Source organism: Camelus bactrianus, chromosome 4 (assembly GCF_048773025.1).
Source record: "Camelus bactrianus isolate YW-2024 breed Bactrian camel chromosome 4, ASM4877302v1, whole genome shotgun sequence".
Taxonomy (NCBI): Eukaryota; Metazoa; Chordata; class Mammalia; order Artiodactyla; family Camelidae; genus Camelus; species Camelus bactrianus.
The window spans coordinates 45,363,813-45,390,750 of NC_133542.1; the positions used below are offsets into that span (position 1 = coordinate 45,363,813).

The 26,938-nt window shown below is 38.0% G+C and overlaps 1 protein-coding gene across 4 annotated transcripts in view; it reads left to right on the forward strand.

The window, feature by feature from the left end:
* Positions 1–15,678: 15,678 nt before the first annotated feature.
* UNC13B (unc-13 homolog B) overlaps positions 15,679–26,938 on the forward strand; it is a 167,043-nt gene continuing 155,783 nt past the window's right edge. For 3 of the 4 annotated variants that reach the window (XM_045515180.2, XM_045515181.2, XM_045515182.2), the window contains exon 1: positions 15,679–16,030. In XM_045515180.2, the coding sequence (XP_045371136.1) occupies positions 16,009–16,030 (22 nt within the window). In that variant the 5' untranslated portion in view covers positions 15,679–16,008. The remainder of the gene's footprint in view (positions 16,031–26,938) is intronic. The other variant, XM_010952825.3, reaches the window with a different exon arrangement.

The following is a 26,938-nucleotide window of genomic DNA, read 5'->3' on the forward strand; positions in this document are numbered from 1 at the left end:
TCTTCTTTTGTGACTTGCCTGATCAAGTCCTTGGCCTATTTTTCCATTTGGTTGTCTTTTTTTCTGTTTATAGGAGCTCTTTGTATATTCTGGATATGATTCCTTTGTTAGAGGTATCTATTGCAAATATACTTTCTCATTCTGTACCTTGCTTTTTTATCCTCTTAGTGGTCTCTTTCAATGAACAGAAGTTCTTAACTTTGATCAGTCCAGTGTATCTTTTTGTTTATGGTTAATGCATTTTATGCCCTGCTTAAGAAGTCTTTGCCTACCCCAGGGTAATGAATATATTCTCTTATGTTATTGTCTAGAAGCTGTATTATTTTACCTTTTTTAGTCATCTGGAATAGATTTTGTGTGTGGTGAGAGGTAGATGTCAAGATTCATTTTTGGGGGGAGGGTATAGCTCAGTGGTAGCATGCATGCCTAGCATGCATAAGGTCCTGGGTTCAATCCCCAGTACCTCCATTAAAAATAAATAAATAAAAACCTAATTACTCCCCCCAAAAAAGAAGAAAAAAAGATTCAATTTTTTCCCCTCATTATGGTTATCCAATTGATCTAGCACCTTTTGTTGAAAAAAACTGTCATAGTATAATTTCCAAAAAGCTAAAAGCAAGGTTCTTACAAGAATATAGAATGAACACATGTCAAACATTTATCTAACTGATTAATAAGGGAATAAACAGATAAAGCATGTGCATATATATACACACACACATACACACACATACGTAGAGAGAAAGAGAAAGAGAAAGAGATTTTAAGGAATTGGCTCACCAGATTACAGAGGCTGACAAGTCCCAAAATTGGTAGGTGGCAAGTTAGAGACTCAGGAAAGCTGATGGTGCAGTTCTAGGCCCAGTCCAAAGACCTGAGAACCAAGAGAGCTGAGAGTATAGCTCCAGTCTGAATGCCAGTAGGCTCAAGACCCAGGAAGAGCTGGTGTTTCAGTTTGAGCTCACTGAAAAGCAGGAAAGAAAACCAATGTCCCAGCTCAAAGAGAGTCAGTGAAATAGAAATTCTCTTATTCAGTCCTTTTGCTCTGTTCAGAGCTTCAACTGATTAGACGAGGTCCACCCACATTGGAAAAGCAGCCTGCTTTATTCAGTCTACCTTTTCAAATATTCATCCAGAAACATCCTTATGGACATACTCAAAATAAATTTTCAACCAAATATTCGGCCCAGTTAAGTTGACACATATAATTAACTGTCACAGGCATTTATAGGCATTTGAAAAAATAATGCTAGAATAAGATTGTTAATAAGATATAAAAGTGGTTAATGTCTACAGGACAATAACACCATAATCTTTTCTATTAATCAGAAATCTTTTGCAGTATTACCAGACAAAAATCTATAGGTTAATGTGTGACTTCAGAGTTTTAACCTTTGATCAGTAATAGATAATGAATAAAGCAAAAGTATGTTGCCCGGATAATTCATCTTTGACTGCCTCTGCTGTCTTTTCTTTGATGCATTTCCAAGTTTTAGATGATTTTTATAACAAAACCATCCTTTCCCCTACTTCTCTGAGTATCCCTTTTTACATAAAACAAGTATTCATAATATGTGGTCTGTTTCTGGACCCTCTGTTCTATGAATTTATTTGTCCATCCTTGCCCCATTATCTTACTGTCTTTATTGTAATTTTGTAATAAGTCTTGATATCTAGTAGTGCATATTCTCCAACTTTAAGATTTTACGATTATATTGACTATTCTTGGCCCATTCCATTTCCATATAAATTTTAGGATCAGCTTGCTAATTTTCATACACACACAAAACACACACACTCCTACCTTCTAGGATTTTCATTAGGATTGCATTATATCTGCAGACAGAACATTTAGATTGTTTGTAGTTTTTTGCTATTACAAATAATGTTAATATTCTTTTATTCAATGAAAGTGTTGTAGAACTTTGTAAGAATCTTTTCACTTTAGGTCCAAGGAAAAATAATAGTTTGGTGACTCTAAGTACCCTGATCATTTTAAACAAAACACTGAAGGAGATTTTATTTTGCCAAGTAGGGTTTCTGGGTCAAGTGGTAGGCGAAAAGTTTTAAGGCATTCCAATGGTTTTAACTTTTTACATACTGAGTTGGAGGAGGTGGAGTGACATTTAGTAAGAGAAATTAGCAGGTCATTAGACATATGGGTCTGAAGCTGAGGAGAGCAGTATAAACTAAAGATAAGATGTGGAACATATTGACATTTATAGATAGCAGATTATCTGTAGGCAAGGTTTAGGGTTTGTGAAGGAAGAAAAACAAAGGCTGTGCATAGAGATTTGGGGCTCTACTTCATATCCATATTAAATAATTTGAGGAAGAAAATAAGCCTGAGGAATAGTAGATTAAAGAGGAAGGGGGCCCTAGATCTCATGTATATGTGTTTGGGGTGGGGACAGGTCTCGGTTTGTGCCAGAGAGCTCCTCCTGGTGCCACGACCACTGGGCAGGGGCTATGTCAGTCTGAGTTCCTTCTCCCTACTACCTGCCCCTTGCAGGTTACCCCCGTCTTCCCTGACTTACTCCACTAACCCACCCACTGCTACTAAATCTGTGTGTTTTGGCTTTTGGAATCGATGGTTGGATTTGACTGTCTCCAGATACCTGAGTTTGCCCATCTATCCAGGTTCCTAAAGATGGGACTTGAATTTGGACTTTCTTTTAGGATTTCTCCTGCTATACCCTCTGTTCCTGTCAGCATTCTGCACTGTGGATTAGCCTTCAGCTCCTGACAGTCATTCCCTGTCCTTTTGTTCATATTGCTAGGCCCTAGTTTTGTCAAAGTCCTGGGAGCCTTTGACTCAAAGGACAGATGTTTTGCATAGTCCATTTGAAGCTTGTTCCTTTAGAGGAGGAGAGATTATGTAAATTTTTGTCTATGCACAGGGCCTATTCAGATAGCTTTCCTGATTTTATAGATATAATCTCAGCGATAAAACAAACTTTCTCTGTTTTAACTGAAACTGAAGTTCAGTTTCAATTGAAAGGGTAGTTGAGGTCACCTCTTCTTTTGAGATTAAATAAAAATGCATCAAGCCCTTTATCCCATAATCAGTGGGAAGTCTAGTGCCATCCTGGAGCCTTCTGTGAATTCTAGGACTGGGGAGGACTTTGATTTCCCATGACCATTCTTGACCTATAATCCCTGGCTTGCTGAATATGCAATTTGCTGCTGTTTCACCTCCCTGAGCTGATCTTTCTTTTGTCTTTTTCTAACCTAGACATAGAATTCTTTATTTTCCCCCCAGAACCTCTCATGGAAGGCATTTGTGAATGGCAGTCTTTACTGAAGCTTGGGGAATGATATAAGGGGTAGAAATATATCTACACAAACAACTGAAAATTGAATATTTGAACATCTCAGTTCCTTAAGTATTCTTAAAAGTCTTTTGTTTGAGATTAGCAGATACAAGCTACTATATACAGAACAGATAAACAGCAAGGTCCTACTGTATAGCACAGGAAACTATATTTAATAACTCGTAATAATCTCTAATGAAAAATAATCTGAAAAAAAAATATGTACACACACACACACACACACACACACCTTACTGATCCTGGCTGATTAACAAGGGAAAGGAAGTGCCTAGTTCATGAAAAGGCAGGACATTTCTCTTATCCCACAGCTGGCTCGTTAAAATCCAAGGACATACCCCAGTATCTCTTCCTTTGTTCCTGCCAAAGTTTCTGCTAATTGCTTTTTGTTTCAGGGCTGAGCTCTGAAGGAGGAAGGAGGAAGGAGCCCGTAGCAGAAAATAATTAACACCACCACCAGAATAAAGAGAAAGATGGCAGAGCCTTCTAACAAAAGACCCCGAGGCCCATCCCGGGCCTAAGCTGTCTCTACTGGCCATCTTGGCTGACAGTTCGCTGCTCCAGCACTTCCTTTCCTTCCCTCTGCTTGAGCACTTTCCTTCCATTCCCCCTTCTGAGTAATAATTCTGCTATTCAATTCCTCCCTCTGCCTCTGCTGCGTGAATTCTTTCACAGCTGTCGACAAAGACCCACTTTGGTGGGCTTCCTTATTTAGGGGCCCCTCTACCACTAACATATGTATAACTAAATCACCATGCTGTGCACCAGAAACTAACACAACATTGTAAATCAACTATACTTCAGTTAAAAAAAAAAGTCCTTCAACCATCTCGTGATTTTTTTTTGACCCTCTCTCACGATTCCCACTCACCTCTCTCTATTCACAATGCTTTATTAAGCCAAGCAATTTCTCCACACCCATCTCCTCTAGAGGTTTATATTTGCATATCAAAAAGCTCATTGTTATAGAAGACAAAGCCCTTAAAGAAAACCTCTTTCTGTGTCCTTCGGTCCTTTGACCCTAATCCTGAAAGCATGTGTTCTTTTTTGGTAAGGAAAATAAATCAGCAGATCTTTGAAGCATCATTCACTGTTTAAAAACAAGTTACTTTTAAGATCTTAGTGCCTGCTTTCCCAGAAGATAGGCCACATATTGCAATAATGAAAAAGAACGTTTAATACTTACAAATTGTTAAAAGTCCTTTGTTTTGAAATAATGCTGATTTGCTTTTTGTCTTTCTATTAAGGAATAGTTTCTCAAATGAAGTGTGAGAATTTAAATGTATGTCAGTAAGGATGTTTCAGAGTCCAAACTCTTTCTGCTCGCCGCACAACAGGCCAATAAATTGGGAGATGAGGTGTTGGGGCAAGGAATCACGACTTTATTTGGAAAGCCGGCAGACCGAGAGGACGGCAGACTAATGTCTTGGAGAACCATCCTACTCTAGGCAGAATATAGGCTCCTTTTATACAAAAATACAAGGGTGGTGGGGTGTGTGGTTGATTGTTGCAATCCTGCTGCAGGCATTCTTTGTTCTTGCAGCCATCCCAGTGGGCCAGGTAATGGTGTCCCTGTAAACCTCCAACAAAACAAAGGTTATTCTCTACTACAAGGAGACCTCAATTTTACCTCAGGAGAGATTGTCAAACATCTGACATCTGCCCTGCTGTGCCATCCCCCTGATTTGGCATTCCTGGCCTTTAGCCTGCAAGGCCCAGGCTGCAAGCATACTCTTTTGGAGGTCATTTGCCTCCAAACCCCAGCAAACATCAATTTAGGATCCAAAATTATTTGGACAATCAAAGTATCTTTTAGTGTTCCCTGGTACTCCCAGTGCAAAGAAATGTTTGATTGTAATAGCTGAAGAAAAGTGTCCAAAGGAAATAAATTTGCAGAAGACTATTCACCTTTTGGTGAGAACATTTGCTTGCAGAGTTGAGGACATTGGGAGTTTAAGGATAAATGAAAATCACCTTCTTCATTATAAAGCGCAAAGGGACCGTTTACACTCTCCCCCTTTCTTAGAATGTTTTCCTGGAGACAGGGTAAATCTGAGGCCTTCCACTAACCTTGGTAATAAAGAGAAATCTCTCTAGGGATTAAGTCTAGGCTCCAGTTTTTACAACATAGAGATATCTCCTAGGTTGTGGACCAAATTGTTGCAGGAGAGGAAAATATCATGTCCTGGGACATGCAGGAATCCTTAGGACAGACCACTAAGTGAGGGTTCTTGGCTCTGTGCAGGAAAGAAGTGAAGAGCCAGCCACAGTAAAGGGGAAGGCAAGTTTATTTAGAGATACACATTCCATAGGCCGAATATGGATAGTCTCAGAAAGTGAGAGCAGCCCCAGGGCAGAAGGTGTTGAAGGTTTTTAAGGGTTAAGTAATTGCAGAGGCTAATGAGTGGAAGGAATATTCTTGCTATTTGGGGGAAGAGTGGTGATCTCTCAGGAAGTGGGCCATTGCCCACTTTTTGGCCTTTCACAGTCCACCTCGGAACTGTCATGGTGTAAGTGGGAGTGATTTTTAGTTTTACAATAAAGATATAAGGAGCTAAAAATCAATGAGTGGACCAATCTCTAAGCCACCTTGGTTTCAGGGGTTCCAGCTGGTCTTTATCATATCCTAACGGTTTCACCCTTCATTAATCTAGCATTTGTTTTGTGCCCTGCTTCTTTCCCTCCAGCCTCAAAATGACCTCTAGATATTTAAACCGGGGTCTCATGGAAATGCATTGGAGATTATTAAAAGGTGCAGCCCTTTGCCTCTTGAGGAGATAACTGTTCTTCCTTCTGCTTTACTGTATAAATTATGTGAAATATTGTCCTAATTTTGCAGTCATTTTTACATGCATGTAGGGCTTAGTAAATAATAAAGTATCCTTCTATATTGGCAGGGAGGGATCTTTTGGCCAGCAGGATTGTTTTATTTCCCCCAAGAAGAGCAACACAATAGCCAATTTAAAAACAAAGAAAATTATTTCAAGTTGTTTTCCTGGGCTCTTGATGAGTCCATGTTACCAATACTGTTCATGTTGCTGTTTATTTAATAAATCAATGATCAATTTGAAGTGACTGAAGAATCATCCTCTATGAAAAGTCTGTATGAAACAATTACAGGTAAAAATGTTTTCAAGGAAGTTGAGAAAACACTAATTTAAAAACAACCCAAGGTGGAATCTGCTAAGATGTGTTAAAACTGATGGTGGTAAAAAGTATGTAGAGCAGAAAAAAAGGTTTAGTTCAATAGATTTACAAGCCTTGTGAAACTGTAATGTGTTTAAAGTGTATGGCTTTTTACTGCATAAGGTACTTTGCAGAAAATATGTGAATTTATCGTGTGTTATTAAACTAGTAATGTCAGACATTGACTTCATTTGCGCTCACAAAATTAAATTGTCATCAATTCCTTGTTTGTTTTTTGTTGTTGTTGTTGGAAATAAAAGCTGAAAATCTTGATGGCTTAGCAGTGCTAAAATTTATTATGATCTTTTGAGCAAATATCAAGAGGAGAATGTAATAGAATTTTATAACTGTTTTCCAAGCAATGAATATGTTCAATTGAATCACATGCTCATGGACTGATATAACTATATAGCAACACCTATCGGTGTTAAAAGACAGGTGAGATACATATAATCTCATTACAGACCAACATTAACAAATTAACATTTGTAGTTGATTTTGATGATACTTTGAACCCCAAGGAAGCAAAACATATAGTCCTCAAAAGAAGTTCATTCTTCTCATCAGTCACCCTATATTACCAAAAATTATTATTATTTTGTTTTGAATGTTATCTATTTAAAAACTGTGGAAAAATTTCTCCCTTGTTATGTAAATGCCCATTTAATAGCTTTAATTTTACTTTCTTTGGCTCACAAAGCCTAAATATTTACTCTATGGTCCTTTACAGAAAACATTTGCTGGGTTATGCTCTAAACAGTGCCCAGTACTAAAACAAAAAGTATACCCCAGTAATTTCTTTTGCTTATTTCCAAGTCTTGGGTAATTTTTTCCAATAGGTAGAAATGTTTATCTTTCCTCTCATGAAGGTTATGTTCTTTACAGGGAAATAGGCAATAAATAAAAATGGATAATAGATAATTAAGGGAGTGCTATGATGAAAATAAGGTGATGTGATAAAGATGATACTGTGAAGGAAAAGCCGGGCTGGGCTAACAAGATAACTCACAAATCTAATATCGGAATACTGATCTGAGTTCTGCTGGACTAACTCGTAAATCTAAGTTAATTAGTGTTGGTTTGCTGTTCATGTTTTTTTGCTAGCCAGCTGGATTTTCAAAGATACATATCTGGCTTTGGAATGTTGGTTTGCTGCCTCCCTGCCTCCACTTTTGTGATAATGATGCTGCTAAAGCTGTTTCATGCCTATTGGCCTAATACCCCAAGCTTGTACTTAACCCTATAAAACCTCATGTGCACGTCTTGGAGGTGCTCAGAGCTTTGGAGCAGAAGCCCCTCTGAGCCTGCCGGCCTAATACATCTGAGTACTCCAACCCTCCGAGTGGTGCTTGTTTCTTGGCTGGCCTGTCATTTCCGTAACAATACAGTAGAGTGATGGGAATGCATTTAGATTGGGTAGCCAGGAAAGGCATTACTGAAGAGGTACCTGTGGGTTAAGGACAAGAATGGGTCAGATGGGCAGAGATTGCAGGGCAGACTGTACTAGCACTGGGAATAGTAAGTGCAGAAATCTTAAGGTAGAAATGGATTTGGTGCTTTTTTTTAGCTGCTGATTGTTCACTACACAAGAAACTGGAAATACTGAGGCAAGGGGGTGGTCATTACAAAACAATCTGGTGACCATCTCAAAGCTACCAAAAGGCAACCCATACAGACACCTCAGTCACATACACGTATACACACACGCGCGCGCGCGCATGAACACACCCTGCACACTCATGAGCCTGAGGCTTCCAAATCCCGCACAGCAGCTTGCACCCCAACCCCCAGCGGTGAGATGCTGCAGGAAAGCACAGCAAAGGATTTGAGGGCATGAATCTGGTGCTTTTTAAGGGAAATAAAGAAGGCCAGCGTGGCTAGACCAAGTCAAGAAGTGAGCTATTGGAAGAGAGCTGGCAGCAGCCAGGCCAGGTCTCATGTCTGCCTCCTGCATCTATCATGAGGTTTTGCCCCAGGTTCTAAGGATGAGTCATCTTATTTGCAGAGGGCTTTACCATTCACGTGTTCATATTTGCTGCCTTTTTAAATTCTCAGTGGCCCTGTGATGGAGGCCATGGAACTGAAACTCAGAAGCTTACTTTGCAGTCGGTCCTATTCTAGTTACTTCTACTCTGTATATCTTATTTCCCTGCCTGAGGATGCACTAGACAATCTCTGAAGTCCAGCCCAGCTCTGACATCTGGTACACTGTAGGAAGTATGTAATAATAGAACTGGGAAGACTGGCTCAGTGCTTTTCCTGCTATTTCATTCTGTTCCTTTGTCACGACGTCCTAGGGGAGAGTGGATAGTTAAGATTTGAAAAGTTGGCTAAAATTAAGTTTTCGGAATCATTTGTGGATTCCAATTATCCAAGCAATCTCATTCTTCCTAGACTTAAACTCATGAAGAGAGGTATGTATTTTTGTCTATTCTTGAAAGTAAAAGTGAGTTTGTGTGTATTTGCTAAGTTAAAATAACCCCAACTTTTTAAGTATTTAAGCAGCTCTAAAACCTCTAAGTACATATGCACAAACAATTGTCTTCTTTATCCTAACCATGATTATAGCACTTTTCACAGTCTGTTTATCCCCAGACTGTGCATTCTTTGAAGGAATGTCTTGTTCCTTTTTGTATTTGTAGCACTATGTGTAGTACCTCATAGATAGTCAATAAATTTTTCTTAAATGTATGAACCCCTGCATCTCTTGTATGGCCACCTCTTCTGATATTTGTCTCTTTGTATAAGATTACAGTGTTACTCATAAACAGGTATTCAGTAATTACTTAATAGGAATGAATAAATGATTTATTGAAATTCTTTGAATTGTTCGGCATTGATTTTCAGATTTCACTAGTAAGATAATCTTTGTACAAGTATTTTTTTGCACAGGGTTTTCCTTCTCTATTTGAATTATTTTTGTGAAATATAATTCCCACAAGTGGAATTTTGTTCATTTGACAATAGTTACTGTGTTCCAGACATGCCAGGGAAAGCATGGATTTTAAGCATGGGAGTAACATTTCTAGTCTAGTTTTGCTGCTTTGGGATTTATAACTTTTCTCTAATTTTGCTAATTTCATAGGTTGAAAATTATTTCTTGACTGTTTTAATTTGCATTTTCTTTTGGATTTGTGATAAGTTAATAAATCTCCTAAATGTCAGACATTTTAAAGAAGTGTCTACAATTTATTACCTTTACTTCTTTTATTCTTTACCAGTTTTCAGTATGGATTCAGGTTCTGCCTTTGAAAACCTTCAAAGGTCACCAGTTGTGATTCTTCTTGCAAACAGTAGAATCCACTCAAGCTAGTTTAAGCAGAAAAAAAAAAATTGGGTCATTGGGAAATTAATATAATCTCTGGAAAGCTTGGAGGCTAAGCAGTCAAGAATGAGAAGTACCCAAATTATACCACAGAACTAAACTGGCAAAGACCCCAATTGCCATTGCTCTGGGCATAGACTTCACAACAAATGTCACAGAGGTCCATGACTTAGACCAGATCACCTGTCACTACTGACTCTGAAAGCTGGAGGCCCAAACACTGCCTTCTTCGGAGAATATAATCCACAGGGCACCTGCCTCTTCATGATGGCTTCTTCTGTTTTGAAGCCTGAGAGAAGGTGGGTAAGGAAGCCATTGTGAAACTAGGAAGATGAATGTCTAGGTTCTAGAAAAGTGTGAAATATAATGTGTTTTTAAAATGTTGGGAAGCTCCCCAAATGACAATTGTCTACCATAGCAGTGATCTCAAATTGCCAAATTCAAAGGCCCTTTCTCAGTCCTCAAGATCTCTGCAGCATAACAAGAAGACAAACCTAATTAAAAATGGGCAAAGTACTTGAATAGGATGAATTTCACCAAAGAAGATACATGAATTCCTAAGAAGAACATGAAAAGGTGCTCAACATTATTTGCCTTTAGAGAGATGCAAATTAAAATCATGAGATATCACTACATAAATACACATCTAAAATGGCTACAACAAACAAGTGTTAGTACAGATATGGAAAAATTGAAATCTTTATACATTGCTGGTGGGAATGAAATATGGGGTAGCTACTTTGAAAAACAATTTGATAGTTTCTTATGTCCACACACAGACCTATATGTGATTATTCATGGTAGCACTGGTCTCAATAGTCCCAAACTGCAAACAACTCAAATGTCCATCAAATAGTGAATAGACAAACAAAATCCTATCCATGCAATGGTACACTATTCATCACTAAAAAGTAATGAAATATTGATAAATGTTGCAATATGGATAAATCTCAAAAACATTATATTAAGTGAATGAAACCAGACAGAAAAGACATGGTGTCTTTTTGTCATTGCATAGTTCCATTTACATGAAAGGTACAGAAAAGCAAGTTTATAGAGATAAAAAATAGATTAGTACTTGCCTGGGGTTAGAGATGGGAACAGAGAGTGACTGCAAATGTATACAAGGAGACTTTTGGGGGAACAATGGAAATGTTCTAAAATTAGATTGTGGTAATGGTTGCACAACTTTGAAAATTTACTAAAAATCATTGAATTGTACACTTGAAACGGGTGATTTTATGATATATAAATTATATCTCAATAAAGCTGTTAAAAAGAGATCTCTGCAGCATTCAATAATACTTACTAATGACAAAGATTCTCTCGTTGACCAAACTATAGCCAGGTTCCACTGAGCCCTCTTTTGGACTTGTCCTCAACCTTAGCCTATAAACACTTGAACAAACACTAACATAGTTTCTAACAGCTCAAGATTGCATTCCTAAGGATGACTCTAGCCTCTCTTAAAGAATCTGCTTGAGAACACTCAAGGCTGTCAAAAAAAATTCACTGGTTGTTCCAGCCAGCACCTAAAGATCAGGCCCCTGTCTCCGAGTCTCTGTGGGAGGGTAGGAGCCTAACTTCAATAAGCACCAGTTAGCAAACCTGGGTGTATTTTGTATGGACCAACCCCTTCCCTTCTAGCATCTTGTAATTTTTCACTTATCTGAGTCTACTGAGCCCACCCTCTCAACCTCCTCCCTGTTCTTTCATTCTCCCTTTAAAATTCCCAGTCACTTCTGTACAAATTGAAGTGGAGTTCAGTTCATACTAGACCATTTTCCTTATTGCAACAGTATATTACTGATTGAAATCTGTCCTCACCATTTTGAATAATATCCAGCTTTGTATCCTTTTGACAATAACCAATTCTTAAAACATTTTCATTCACTCACATTCATTTATTCAATTAGTCAGTAAATCTTGTTTGGGGCATCTAGGTCAGGTGTGCTCTGTGTTAGGAAAGATAGGGAAAATATATACTTTGCTGATGGGGAGCTGTGGAAATGTCTAAAGAACAAATAGATATGCAATTACTCTTCAATAAGGTAAGATTTATAATGGAAGTGTGTAGAACTGGTTTGCTTATTTTCCTGTTTTTCTCTCTGACCATTCCTTTTCTTTCTTTTCTTCCTACTTCCAGTAGATGTTCTCTGTAAGCTGACCTTTGCTCGTTTCTCATTCTGTAGTCTCCTGGCAAAATTACAGCTCCAACTTTCAAAATCGTTGCAGCTTATTCTTAAATACCTGTACAGTTTGGTGTTTTCATGTCCTGATTTGTTTATGCTATTTATTTTCTGAGTGTGGAATGCTTTTTCTTCCTTCTTTTCATGTCCAGTCCTTTCTATACTTTAAGATCCATCTCCCCTATATGCTACTCCCCTTGTGAAGCCTGTCTTGATTCCTTGCATAGCTTCTGCTCAATTCCTCTGGTACTTGAAAGGCAATATAACATTATGGCTAACTGCCTGAGTTCTGGTGAACGATACAACTGGGTTTGTGCTCTGGATTTCCCTCATTTTATTTATCAACAAAATAGGGGCTAAAGTAATTACATCTTGATTGATTGAAATCTCTATCTATAGCCTGGACTGCTCTCTCAGTATCCAATTCTACATCATCTGCTGTCTAATGAGTATATCTGAAGGTTATCCCAGGCAATCTCAAACTTAATATACGTTTCCAAAGGAAATACTTCTTTCTCCCCAAACTGTTCTTGCTGGATTTCCTATCTCTCATTAATTACAGCATCTTCCTTTTAGCCAATCTGACTTTAAAGCTCTCTCCCTTACCTTCTCATCCAATCATTGGCAACAAAAGAAAGGATATTCTCTACTATATTCATAGTCATCATGTGCCAAGTTCTATCACTTTTGGCTCCTTAACATCATGGGAAATGTTAAGGGGATTGTCCTTCTCCTCCCCCGACCCCCAGTTCCATATTTATTGCCCTGGTTTAGTTCTTCCTCATTATCTCTCACAGATCTTTCCTATCACCTTATAAACTATTTAAGGATAAGGATGATTTATTTACCTTTGTATGCTTTCTCTATGCCTGACCTAAAAGGTACTTAATAAATATTTGTTGAATTGAGTTACTTTTTTTAAATTTCTCTATGGAGACATTGGGAAACATTTCCCAAAAGATATGGAACTTGCAGGCAGGGTAACATTTTAATGGCCTTGGAGCATGGCTTAAAGATAGTCATAAAGCTGGTAGAGGGTCCCCTGCAAAAGGGTTCTTATGCTAGTCTGCTCCTTCTACCTGAGAACTCCCAAAAAGACATCAGTAAAGACAATCCTGGGCATTTTGGGTTTATCCTTGAGATTCTTGGGTTCCCTTTATTACCTACTTTCTTGGGTCCCTCTCTCATTCTTCCTCATTTCCTGGATCTTAGAATCTTAGCTCTCAGCCACCTGCCAGCTAAATCTAAGTGTGAATTCCATTCAAATGCTGAAGAACTTAAGTACTGTTCTGGAAAAACTAATGAAGACAGTGGGGCATGGAGGCTCTGGCTTTCTATCCCCGTTTGAGTTTCTTCTGAAGGTACAGTTGCCTTGCTGTTGAGTCTAACTGGTCCTGGTCGAGTGCCTGGAGAGCAGAGGACTCTATTGCTTCCTTCCTCCAAACTTTTAACAGGGAAACTGGGATGCCTCAGAGCCTACATCACAACTCTCAGACAATGACTCCTGCTCTGCTTAGTCTCTTACTACCTCCCAGCCACATTCCCCTCTCATGCCCACAATCTAAGTAATAATGAATATGTATGGGGCACTTAGTATGTACCAGGTAATTTAAATGCATTTACTCATTTAAACCTCAAAACCATCTTATGAAGTAGGTACTATTATTTATTCCCTGGGAAATTGAGGTCACATAGCTTGCTCAAGGTCACAAATACCAGAGCGAGGACTCAAATCCAGGTATGGTAGGCAGAATTCTAAGATGGCCCCCCAGTGATCCTGCTGCAGGGTGGTATTCATGTCCTCGTGTAATCCCCTTCCCTTAAGCATGACTTGCTTCTGTTGAATAGAATACAGCAAAAAATGAGGTGTCACTTCTATTATTAGGTTACAAAAGATTGTGTCTTCTGTTTTGCTAGTAGACTCTATTGCCTTCTCAGGTTGTATGCTTTGATGAAGCAAGCTGCCATACTGGAGAGGTCCATATAGCCAATAAGAAACTGAGGCTGTCAGTTTGAGTCCCGGAGAAACTGAGTCCTGACGACAGTCATATGAGTGAGCTGGGAAGTGGATCCTTCTGCAGTCAAGATGGCACTTGAATTGCAGACTGTGGAGAAACCTTTAATCAGAGGATCAAATTAAGCCATACCCAGATTCTTGACCCACAGAAACTGTGAGATGATAAGTGTTGTTTTAGGCCCCTAAATTTTGGGGTAATTTGTCACATGACAATAGATAATATACCAGGTGAATCTGATTGGCTCCAAAGTTCATGCTCTTCACAATTTTATTAGGTTGTTTCCCACTCCTCTATGCTATTTTCAAGGGCGGTGTGACTTTCCATCCTTTGTTGGCTGGCCACTGCATCCCCTAGGAGAATCCCTGGTTCGAGAAGAAGTTTGTTTTTTGTTGTCTCTATTCTCAGTCAGTTCCAGAAACCAGAAGTTCAACACATTTTTAGTCCCTGGCTCTTGCAGTTTAGAACAGCTGGGCTAAATAGCTAAGTATTTCAACTTCCAGCAGCCCAGAGATTGCCTATTGTCTTTAGGGTCAGGCTTCTTTGTTGATTAGGCTGGCTGAGTTGCCCTGCTCAAAATCTTCCTTAGGGTATTCCTCCAAATTTGGATAAACACTGGATAGATCAAGTCTTCTTTCCTTCTCCAGGTTCGTAGTTACAGCATTTTGAGCGTCACTCTCTCATAGCACCTATTCCAGCGAGAGGAATCATATGGTAACTAGGTTTGCTTTTAGAGGGCAAAGACCCTGTTTATTTAATAGACCGTCCCCAAGTCTGGCAGGCAGAATCCTACTGAGCCAAGTGCTTGCAAACGGGGAAATTTGAGCTGGGCTAATGAGGACTGAGGAAGCATCTAGTCTAATGGTGCTCAACCCTGGCATCACATTAGAATCATCTGGGGAGCTTTCAAAAGATACGATGCCTGAGCTCTATCCCAAACCAATTAAATCCTAATTTTGGGTTGGAGGAGGCATCGGATCTGTGCATCATACTAGGATCTGTTCATCATACTATGCACCTTCCTGTTTTCCGCTCTGGTCTTTTTCACTTCCTTGCATGTATATACATCATCTTGCCAGAAGTGTTCAGTTTAAAACGACTATCTAATCCCTCCATCCTTCATTCAGTAAATATTTACGGACTGATTACTATATACTAGGCAGTATTACAGACATTGGAAATACAATGGAGCGCATGAAAAAAGGTCTGGAAAAGAACTGAGGTCTCCAGACATTTTACTTTACGCTTTTTTTTTCTTTTCGTAGCTGCTAATTAAAACTTACTTGCTGTTTGGTACTATCTTGTTAAATTATTACAGGTAGGTACTCCGTCAGCTGTAAGGGACAGACTCTTTAAGGAAGTCCAATGGAAATTCTTCAATGAAAATAATCTGTTCTTGGGTGAAAGCCACGCCCATGTAGGAGGAGCAGAAGGCTTCAATTCCCGCCTCGCACAGGTGAGGGGGGGAAACCCGCCCCTCCCTGCCTTAAGCCGTATTAGTGGGCGGAGCTGCCTTCATTCTTTCACTAAGGAAAGAGGAAGGGGACTCCACCTCCTATGTGCTCGTAGTGGGGCGGGGTCGGCGGACTAGGCGTGAGTTGATTGGCTGGGAGGCGGGGCACCCCGGGTTGGCTCCCTCCCGGCGCTCTCTCGGATCCCGAGTGGAGTGAGGGGAGGGAGTCCCGCTCGCTCCTGCCTCCCAGTGATGGCGCCGCGGTGCCGCGCCCAGTCTCCCGCCTGCCGCCCGGTACTCACCGCTATCCGGGGCCGGCTCAGACGGTGAAAATTGGAGCGGGTCCGAGACAGCGGCGGGACGCTGCCTGCGACGGGTACCATGAGGAGCGGCCAGACCCGCGAGGCCGATAGCGGGAGCAGCGGGAGCACCTGCTGAGAGGAAAGAAGGAGCGGCCGGGTGCGGCGACGCGGCGGAGGTTCGGCGGAGGCTCGCCGGCGCCTCGGCCATGTCGCTGCTTTGCGTGCGCGGTGAGTGCGCGGATTGAGGTTGGAGGGCGCGGAGGGGTCTCTACGAGCCTCCAGTGGGCGTTGGATTAACACCTTTTCCAAACTTCACTTCCAGTCCGTGCGTCACGGAACAATTACGTTAACTCATTTATAAACATTAAAAGAGTTCTTTCCCGCTCTCTTTTTCCTCATGCTCCTTTGAGGGGCTGTTACCTCTCCGTTCTGGTGGCCGTGTGACAGTGTTGGCTGGCAGGCCCAGATCCTCTTAAACAGGGACTGTCGCTCTTCTCTAGCGAAAGTGGACGAGCCAGGGACCGCGGAGAGTTGGTGTCTGGTAACAGCAGGCAGTCCTCTGTTCTTTTCTTCCTTCTCCCTGCACCGTACAGCCACAGTTGGCTTAGTGGTAGCAGGTTCTTTTTATCACGCTTTGAACGTGTAGTGAGTGGTACAGCTGTCACATACCTCCTTACAGTGTATTTTTTAGCTTGCACCCCTCTATTGCTTGTCTTTGTCACCTGCGCCTTCCGTGTAGTCTAGGCTAAGATTATTCTCTTATTCGACTTGGAAGGGTGTGTCGGTTTCGCTCCTTTTGGAGCAGAGCATATGAAGTATGATTTACTTCTTTACTCAGCTTCTATCACAGTAACTAAAGGTGAAGGCCTTTGCTGCTTTTCCACTGAGGACGCTTGACCCACCGAAGGTACTTCAAGGCAAGCTTTGGGATTTGAGATGAGGTGCATGGACTTCAGTAAGCTCCTTGAGGATAGAGACTTGTTTCTGAATGGTTTTTGTATTCCAGGTGCCTGACATGGTAGAAGCTCATTGCTGGTTTTGAATGAATGCAAGGACTGTGATTTTAGAGATTATCTGATCAGAAGAAGCAGGGTTTGGATTACCCATTGAATTTCATCCTGGGAAATTCAAGTTACAGCCTGTCATGGTTGAACAAGATGGGATAAGGTGGCTTGATTGTGAGTGAGAGAGAATTTATCCCCAAGAACCTTTTCCTAGTACCCTTCACTGGATAGAGTTCATGTTTCTTTTGGCTCTGTGGATTAGAAGCATTGTTGTTTGTGGTTTCACTGTTAAGTGTTTCCCCCAGCTTTTGGCAAACAGACCTGCTTTCCTGTGTTCTCTTTTACTGTTTTGTTAAATCTGCATTAACTCAGAATGGATTTGGCTATTTCCAGGGATTATGAAACACATAGAAGTTTTCTTCTTTCATGGTTGATTTTTCATTAATGAGAATTTTGCTTTGCTTTTTCTCTCAGCAGCTGGGAATCTGTTTATTCCTTTAGATCCCTGCTGTTGAGTAGCAGGATTTGGGAGAGGTTGGGTTTTGCAATGTCTCTTGGTCAATTTAAATCTCTATTGCTATACCGTATTACAGAGCTAGCCCTTATGAAAGATTTTTCAGGCAGGAGCTCTATTAAACCAGAAATTCCTATTTAATTGAACTTAAACTTCAGAGAAGGAGCTGCGACTGTTTTCATTTGTTCTAAATGAAAGGCAGCTTCCATTTTCTAGAAATTCTGCTATTTAGCTAAGTTCTTTCTCTTTTAATGTTACATTAGTCAAATTTCTCCTTTTAAACCTGGAGGATTAGAGACCAGCAGGTCATTGTCTTTTGAAGATTATTAATTACTGAAACAAATGGCTGCCTTGTATAGAAGTATTCGCCTTAAATGGCAAAGTATTCATCCTGGGGAAACTTACAGAAATGGATCAAAATAAGTCTTTCTAAAATGACATTCTTTGCATTATATTTTGGCAGATAAGGAGCGTTGTTCATATTCTACAAGAAGCCTGTGTAGTGACATTATAGAACAACTAAATTTCAGTTCATCTTGGAGTAGAACTGAGTTTGAAACTTTCCCCATGTAGTTAAAATTCAGTTAACTTGATGCAGAAATTGGTAAACTGGTTTGATTTAATTATTCTCAGATATCTCAGTCAAGAAGTCAATTTCTTGATTTAACCCTTTAATCATGCCATATTGCCTGCAGGTTAAGGGCTGTCAATAATCTGACTCCAGCTCTCCTTTTTGGCCCTATATCCTTGCCTATCCTTAAAGAGATACTTTGCTCTAGCACTAATTTTGTTCATTCCCGCCTTTGCACTGTTATACTTTTGTACCTCTGAAATAGTCTTTCAGATAGTCTTTCTGTGTTTTTCTGCTTATCAAAAAAATATTTCTTTCAAAAAGGGTAGCACAGGGAACTGTATTCAATAGCTTGTAATAACCTATAATGAAAAAGAATATGAAAAAGAATATATATATGTGTATAAATAAATCACTCTGTTGTATACCAGAAACTAACACAACATTGTAAATCAACTATAACTATACTTCAATTAAAAAAAAGTATTCTTTTCCAGCTTAGTCTACTTTTGTTGTTGAAAACTTCCTCAGTTCCTCAATCTGCAGTGATTTTTCTCCTTTACATTCTTTAATCTTTTAAACTCCTTTAAACATAAATTACTTATGGTCTGAACAGTGCCACTAATTTGGCAATGAATTGTGTGCTCCCTAGCCACTAGTCTTGTGCTGTTAGGCTCATGGTGACCCAGACAAAAGAGATAATAGTAATGGTCAGATAGATCTGGAATTTTGTGTCCAGTGAGGGTATTGGATTCTAAGGGACACACTGAGAAACTAGAATTTCTTCAGAGGAGAATAATTAGAATAGTGAAGAAGGTAGAAACTATTTGGGGAATTCAGAGGTTTAGTTTTTGAGAAGATTTAAGGAGAGGATCATAATAGTAAATAAAAATTGTGTACAAAACTGTGATTCCAGGGGATATAACTAGGATGAGTCAACCAGCGATTGAAAATTACAGGAAATTAGATTTTAGCTTAATATAAGGAAGAACTTTAACAGAGTTGTTCTTAACAAATGGAATGGACTACTTAGGCTTTTTGTTTTGTTTTGTTTTGTTTTTTGTTTTTTGGTTTTTTTTGACATAGAATACTTTAAGCAGAGATTGAATGAGTGGTAAAAGGAATTTTGACATTGAGTGGAAGGTTAGACTTGAATCTTAAAAAACTACTCTTTTATAGAATTCAGTTAGTCTGTCCTCAAATATTTGGCACAGCTTTCCTCATAATACTGGTATCTTTTTGCTTTCATAGGAGCCAGTACCACTTAAGCAACTTCAGTAAACTACATCATTGATTTCCTTTAAATTTTGATGTCTTGGTATTCATGACTACTTTCTCCAAGCAAAGAAGTGTTTTGAGAATTCATTCTTTTCATATTTCTTTGTAATTGCCACATAATTGAGCTGTGGATTTCTCTCCCTAATTTGAACCAGAACTGACCACACTTGACTTGTTAAAAAATCAAAAACAAAAAATAGTTCTAGGGGTATAAAAAGCACTATATGCTAGTATATTGTTAATCATAGAGAATTGAGAAAATGCAGAAAAGAAGGGAGTGGGTATAGCTCAGTGGTAGAGCACGTGCTTAGCATGCATGAGGTCCTGGGTTCAATCCCCAGTACCTCTATTAAAAAAAAAAGGAAAAAAAGTTCAGAAAAGTATAAAAAAGAAAATAAAAATCATCATGGTCCTATCACTGCTTCAACACCATTGTTAAGTGTTTTGTTCACTGCTTTTATTGTTTTGTTTTTATTATAGAGGTAATGTATATGCATGATAAGAAATTCAAACAGTTTAGGATATGAAGTAAAAGGAAAAAATTCTCCTGTCTCCATTCCCTGTTCTTACTCTCTAGAGGTTTACTGTTTCTTGCCCATCATAGACATTTCATTACATGAGTATATAGATTCTGTATATGGATGTATACAATATTAATCAACTTTTAAAAACTTAATAATGCAGTTTCCTGTCAGCTTATGTGAATTTAAATTATTCCTTTTAATGGCTGCAAAATGCTATTCCATTATTCATGCATACATAATTTAACCAGTTTCATTTTGATAAACATTCAGAATTTGTTTTGCTGTTATAAATTTTGGTATTATAAACAGTATATAATTTATAGTTTATAATTTTGCTATTATAAACAGTGCTACAATGAACATCCTTGTCGATAGTTTTATTATGTTTGTAGAGCTCCAGTCAGCTTTACAGCTGGACTTTCTGTGTGATTTGCTCATTGTTGTTTTCTTGGTATAATAATTACACTCACCTGGACACATTAGCAAACCAAATGCCTCAGCATCTCTCAGGCCAGCAATCCACCATTAGAGGCAGGTCCTTCACAAGTAGGTAATATTTTATGCTTACCAAAAAGACCAAAGACTCTGGCTCTTTTAAGTTTGATGTATGATTTCCATGTACTTTTCTTGTTTCACTTCTTTGTATTATTTAAAAATTATTTTCTATATTAAGCATTTATTACTTGTGTTTTAAAAACAGAATAACAGTGCCATTAGTGATGAGAACTATAGGAAGTTGATTTATATTGTGACTTGCCCTTAGAAAAGCTTATCATAATTTATCATCACTTATCAGCCATCTAATTAACTGAATGGTTACTACTGGGAAACTCTTTGAAGGTGAACTCTGATGGACACTCAGGACACCTAATGATTGTGGGTTAATTCTAGCCTGAGAGACTCCAAAGATAGATTTTGATTTATTACCACTGTGAGAAAGTAGAAACAGTAGTTTTAGAGTTTTCAGATGTAAGAAGAGATAGGTCAAGTACTTTCTTCTCACCTTATTTACTCAACATTATTGTCATCTGCCTTAGCTAACAACTTGCTGCTGGGTTTTCATCATATCATGGTTCGAGTAGTCCTTGCCCTTAGAAGCAGAGTTGCTGCTGGGTTCCTTTCGCTTAGCTATGTTATCAGGAAGTTGATTGTGCTTTGTCTGAGCCAGACGGCAGTGAAGAGGGAAAGGACCAATTTCCCTTGCCATAGATAGCTGTTGTCACAAATTGTTCGCTTCCTTATAGACAGTACATTATGTAATATCTTAGTTTCTAGAAGTGGGCTTTTTGGAAGTTGCACTCTTTAGGCCAATAGGTTGAGTGTATTTTACCTGTGCTGTGTATTTCAAACTTTGCTATGTGAGTTTGTTTAAAGTTTGGGCTGTGCATCATTAGTAAATATTTGTTGAGTACTTTTTCTGTGCCTGTTTATGGTACATATCTATGTAGTAGATAAGAGCCCAAGGAATCTAGATAGGCTTTAAAACATCTCCTTTCTTATATAAACCCAGAATCCACTGGGACTATTAGGTTTGACTTGGGATAAGCAGAATAAGTTAAGTTCCTACTGGAGTGGGGAAATTACTGCACTATTTTTTCTAACTTTTAAAGAAAGATTTTTCAAGTTTGGGAGCTTTTAGTGGACTGTCTTTATTAAAGGTCAGGGAGGATTTGGTATTTGTATATTAAAAAATTTTTTTGCTGACTTGCATGTATAGAAAAGTACACAGATCTTAAGTGTATGGTCACTGAATTATCACAAAGTGAATGCACTCATATGACCATCACCAGGTCAAGAAATAGAAGCCCACCTTACCTTTCCTCTCAGTCATTACTCTCTCCCATTTTCCCATTATCTGACTCCAACACTATCCAGTAGTTTGCATGTTTTTTAAAAATTAATACACATAATTTTTTTTAGAGCAGTTGTAGGTTCACAGCAAAACTGAGCACATTTTGCCAGTTTTTGAGCTTTTTTAAAGTTGAGGTATGTTGAGGGGGAGGGTATAGCTCAGTGGTAGAATGAGGGCTTAGCATGCATGAGGCCCTGGGTTCAATTCCCAGTACCTCCATTTAAATAAATACATACATACATAAACAAATAAAACTAATTGCCTCTGCCCCTCCACCCCCCAAAAAGAAACAAAATAAATTCAGGTATAATTGAGATATTGAACTTTTCATAAATGGAATTATACAATATTTCTTGTGGGCTGACCGCTTATGCCTAGCATTGTGCTTGTCAGATGCTTCCACTTGATGTATATAGCAGTAGTTTATTGATTTTTATTGCTGTGTAATATCTCATTTTATGAATATGCCACAGCTTATTTACCTCTCCTGGACATTAGTTTTTTTTCCATTTTGGATTATCATTTATAGTACCACTCCAGATATTCTTATATTTTGTATCTTTTGGCCCTACCTCATATGTATTTCTGATGAGTATATGTATATCTGGGATTAAAATTTCTCTGTTATTAGCTATGTATATGTCCAACCTTAGTTGATAATATAAAACAGTTTCCCAAAATCTGTCAGTTTACCTTCCTTGTAACTGTATTTCTGATATTCACTTTTTTTTTAAAAGAGAATTGAATGGCCCTTAGTTCTCAGCATTTGGCCAGGCATTAATACATGTTTTTTTACATGTTAATCCTGTAGGCTTGATAATGTCTTTTTTTTTTTTAATAACCTGAAGAAGTCCATTATGCTCAAAATATCTCACATTTCAGAATAAAATTTGAGGCCCTCACTTTATTGAAAGAAATATAGTTCATGTTTACAATGCAGAAAAAAGATAATAACATAGCCCCTGAATTTAGTGGTATTACATACTTTTAAAAGGAAATATAATTTTTCTAAAGAGAGGTTATTCATTTAACAAGTTTTTATTAGGTACCATTAGGCACACTGAGAATGTAGAGGTGAACAAGACAGATCTGGTCTCTCCTGTCACAGAGCTTTTGTCAGTAATATAGGCCAAGTGAAGATGACTTGAAACTATGGGAAAGTGTTAAGGTAAAACAAAATAAAGACCAAAAACCCAAAATCACTTAAAATGGTAACCCTCAATACCTCTGTTAATATTTTAAAAAACTTTTTAAACCAAAAATCACTTAAAATCTTATCCCTCAATACTACTGTTAATATTTTGTTTTTTTAACCTTTTAATTATGGAGAATTTAAAACATAGGAAAGTAGATAGAACATAAAACAGTATAATCAATCTGTAGGCTCCTGTTATCCAGATTCAACATTTTCATTTTTAAAAAAAATAATTCCATCCATTCTTCCTCCTTTCTATACTATTTTGAAACAAATTTGTACACTGTATCACTTCATCTATAAATATTTTAGTGTGTATCTCCAAAAGATAAGGATTAAAAAAACATAGCCACAAAACCACTATCACATTTTAGAAAATTCCTTAATTCCATTAAATATCTGGTGTTTGAATTGGTTCATGAATGTTTTTTTCTTTTTTACAGTCGAGTGTTTGAATAAAGACCACAGTTATACCCACACATTGCTATTGGTTGTTAGGTCTTTTTATGTCTCTTTTAATCTATAGGTTTCATCTCCATCTCCCTTACACTTTTTTGTTCTTTGCAATTTATTTGTTGAAGAAACTGGATCATCTGTCATGTTTCCCAGTCTGGACTTTGCTGATTTGTATTTCTGTGGCATAGTTTAACATGTTCTTCAGCCTTGTAGAAATTTCCTATAATGTTAATGTTAGATTTAGAGGCTTGAGGTTGTTCTTCCTTTTCTTTATTCCTTTCTTTCTTTCTTTTTTTTTTTTTTTTTTTTTTTTTGTGACACCTACTTCATGGGTGGTATTGGGTCCTTCACTAGAAGACCCAGACTGTCTAATGTTCTCCCTCTCTCTTTTTTGCAGTGTTCAGGCCTGCTGATGCTTTAGTCTGTCAATTAGGGGCTGTAAAATAGTGACATTCTAACTTAATTATTCCTTCACTTTTTTAGTTGGAATATTTCAATAAAGAGAAATCATATTCACTATTTAGCTACCAAATGAGTTTTTATAAGAAAATCAGGATAAATGCTTCTTTCTTTTTATTTACCAATTTTGAAAATAGTGATTTGGTCCCTTCGTGTCCTCCAACAGTGACCAATTAGTTGCTGTTGTTTTCAGTATTATTATGAAGTCATAGATTTAAGCATATTTGATGTGCTTTAATCCATGTGGTTGTTAACTTATTGATATTGCAAATTGTCCATCTTTGGCCATTAGGAGCCTCTCACTGTTAGTATTTTGACATACATCTTTTCGGATTTTCCCCCATACAGTTACATACTGTTTGACCATTCGCCCTGTCCATTTTTCTTTTTTCATCGAGCTCCATTTTCACATGGTTTCTCATGTCAGTAATTAAAAAAAACTTTTTATCTAGAAATAATTTCAGACTTAGGGAAAATTTGCAAATATAAAAATACTACAGAGAACAATCATTTAAGGATAAGTTACAGACATTATGGCTTTCTACCCCCAGGTACTTCATAGTGTATTTCCTAAGAAGAAAGTGACATAACCATAGTACAGTTATCTCTTTTAGTAAATTTAGCAATAATAACAGTATTTTTAGTCTGCTATTTATATTCCAGTTTTGTCAAATGTCCATTACAGCATTTTTCTCTTCCTAGTGCAGTATCCAGTCTAAGAGGTGGTATTATGATTAGTGGTCATGTCTCTTTAACTTCCTTCAATATGGAACATTTTTACAGCCTTTAAATTTTTTTTAAAAATTGGCATTTTAAAAAGACTACAACCCCTCTCCTTTTCTAGTGGAGTGTTCCTTATTTGGGGTTTGTGTGATATTAATGATCCTGTATTGGAGTACTACATAGTTGATGGTGTGTCCTTCTCAGGGTATCACTTCAGAAAGCACACGCTGACTGTCTTTCACTGGTGATGTTAATTTTGACTACTCAGTCAGATATTATTTGATTTCTCTCCTGTTTATTCTCCACTCCCCTGCAACTAATAAATACCTTGTGGGAGACGCTTAAAAACTATTTAAATATCCTGCAAATAGGATTGTTGTGAAGATTAAATGAAGTAATATATGTATCTCAGAGTGTCTAAGACAGTGTCATTGTACAGGTTTGTTAAATTTGACTCTACCCAATGAAAGCACTGCTTTACTGTGTGTGTTAATCTGGTGACCATGTGTAGGTTGAATTAAGTGGGGAGGAAGTTAGAGGCATTTAAGTTATTGCAGGAGTAATTTAGATTGAACATAAAGGAAAATTTCTTGGTGAGATTTGAACTGTCAGAGAAAAGCAGTGAAATCCATTTTCCTAAGGTTCTGGAAAAATAACATATTTCCTTCTGTACGGAATCCTTAAGTGTAGCTACTCCTGGTAAGGAAAGTTAGATAAACAACTTTGCATTTCCTGCTTTATTGTGGTCTTTTCTGTGGTTAATGAGAAATGAAATAAAGATGTAGGCATGTGGTAGAATTTTGTGTTCAGCTTCATAAAGGAAACTGTTTCATTCTTCTGTTTGTCTTCTTCAGTAAAAATGAATTGTTGATTCTCAAATGTAGTCTCCAAAAGCAACTATCCACCAAACATTTAAGAGAAGCCCATGACATCAAAGGAAAAAGAGTCATGGTGGTTTCTTTTTTGGTGCTAGTGAACCCCATAGTGATAAAATATGTGGTGAAAATACAACAGGAGAAAGTTTGTGCTAGGGTGTATGTTATACAAACTGTTTTCTCCTGAAGAATTATCTGAATAGGGAAAATCAGTTCTTAGTCGTTTGGAAATAAAGACATCCCTTTTTTCCCCCTGGCGCTGCTTCTGTTTCTTCTATTTCTGTGCATTAAGTACTTAGTACTTATTTGGGACTGTGGAGAACAAATAGGCCTGTAGATTGTGTTAGGCTATTAATTTTCTCTTGCAGCTGTTTATTAATTTCTGTAGTGTTTCACTGTGTGTGATATTGAGAAGAGGCTAGAGGACAGGGAGTAAGGAAGATCTGTCTAGCAACTGAGGAGCTGGGCAATGGAAAGGTAATTGCTTTTACATGTGATTCAAAGTGGGATAAAGATGATTCCAAGGGCTAGCTCGTTTGTTTTCTGTCAATTTTGAGCCAAATTTGTAGAGACTTCATCTGCAGATGGATGAAGGAAATCTGCTTGCCAAGGAGAGGGGGGTAAATGATACAGATATAAACCTCTGTTCACCTCATTTCAGCCATCAACATCCATGATCATATCATAGAACATGTCACTATGTGGAATGGTGGTCTGCTTTTATAGGTTTTTTTGTATGATCACTTATTTATTTGTTTTTTAATTGAAGTATAGTTGATTTACAATGTTGTGTTAGTTTCTGGTATACAACATAGTGATTCAGTTATATATACATATATATTCTTTTTCTTTATAGGTTATTACGATCTATTGAATATAGTTCCCTGTACTATACTCTGATTTTATAGTTTTAAACTTCACCACCTGACTATCTGATTATATTCTTCAGTCTGTCTGTCTAGCTTTTATTCTCAGTATACTTTACTAGAGTGGTGCAGATGTTAGAAATTTGGATTTAGGCAGACCTGAGTTGGTGAATATATCAGCTCCACTGCTTATAAGTTGTATATCCTTATATGTGTTACTTAAACTGATTGAACCTTGATTTGTACGTCTTTAAGATTCATATATCCATTCAAAGTATTTATGAAGCTCCTATTCTTAATGGAGTTTCATTCTATTAAAGGACAATACACACAAAAAAGTAATATAATTTCAGATAATGAGTACAGCGAAGATGAAGAAGTAGGATAAAGGGATTGAGAGTGATCCGAGTGGGAGAGCTATTTGAAGTAGTGTTGTACAGGAAGGCCTCAATGAGAAGGTGACATTTGACCTGAGACCTGAATGATGAGAAGGAACCATGAGTCAGAGATCAGAGGTAAATTTTTCAGGCAAAGTGAACTGGAAGCAAATACTGTGAGTGGAAGGAGAAAAAGAAGGGGTTATTGGAAAGAAGAGTGACATACAGCATTGGAAGCCATTGAACGATTGTAAGTAAGAGTGATGCTTTGATTTATATTTTACAAATGGTCAGTATGTGGTGAATGGATTGGGGTAGGAAGCCATGGCTAGCAACACTGGAAGCAGGTGCCTGCTTGGAGTGTTCAGGTGAGAGGTGGATAGTGGCTTGTAGTACTAGAGATGGTGAAAGTATCTATAGCGAAGTATTGCTGAGGTAATTG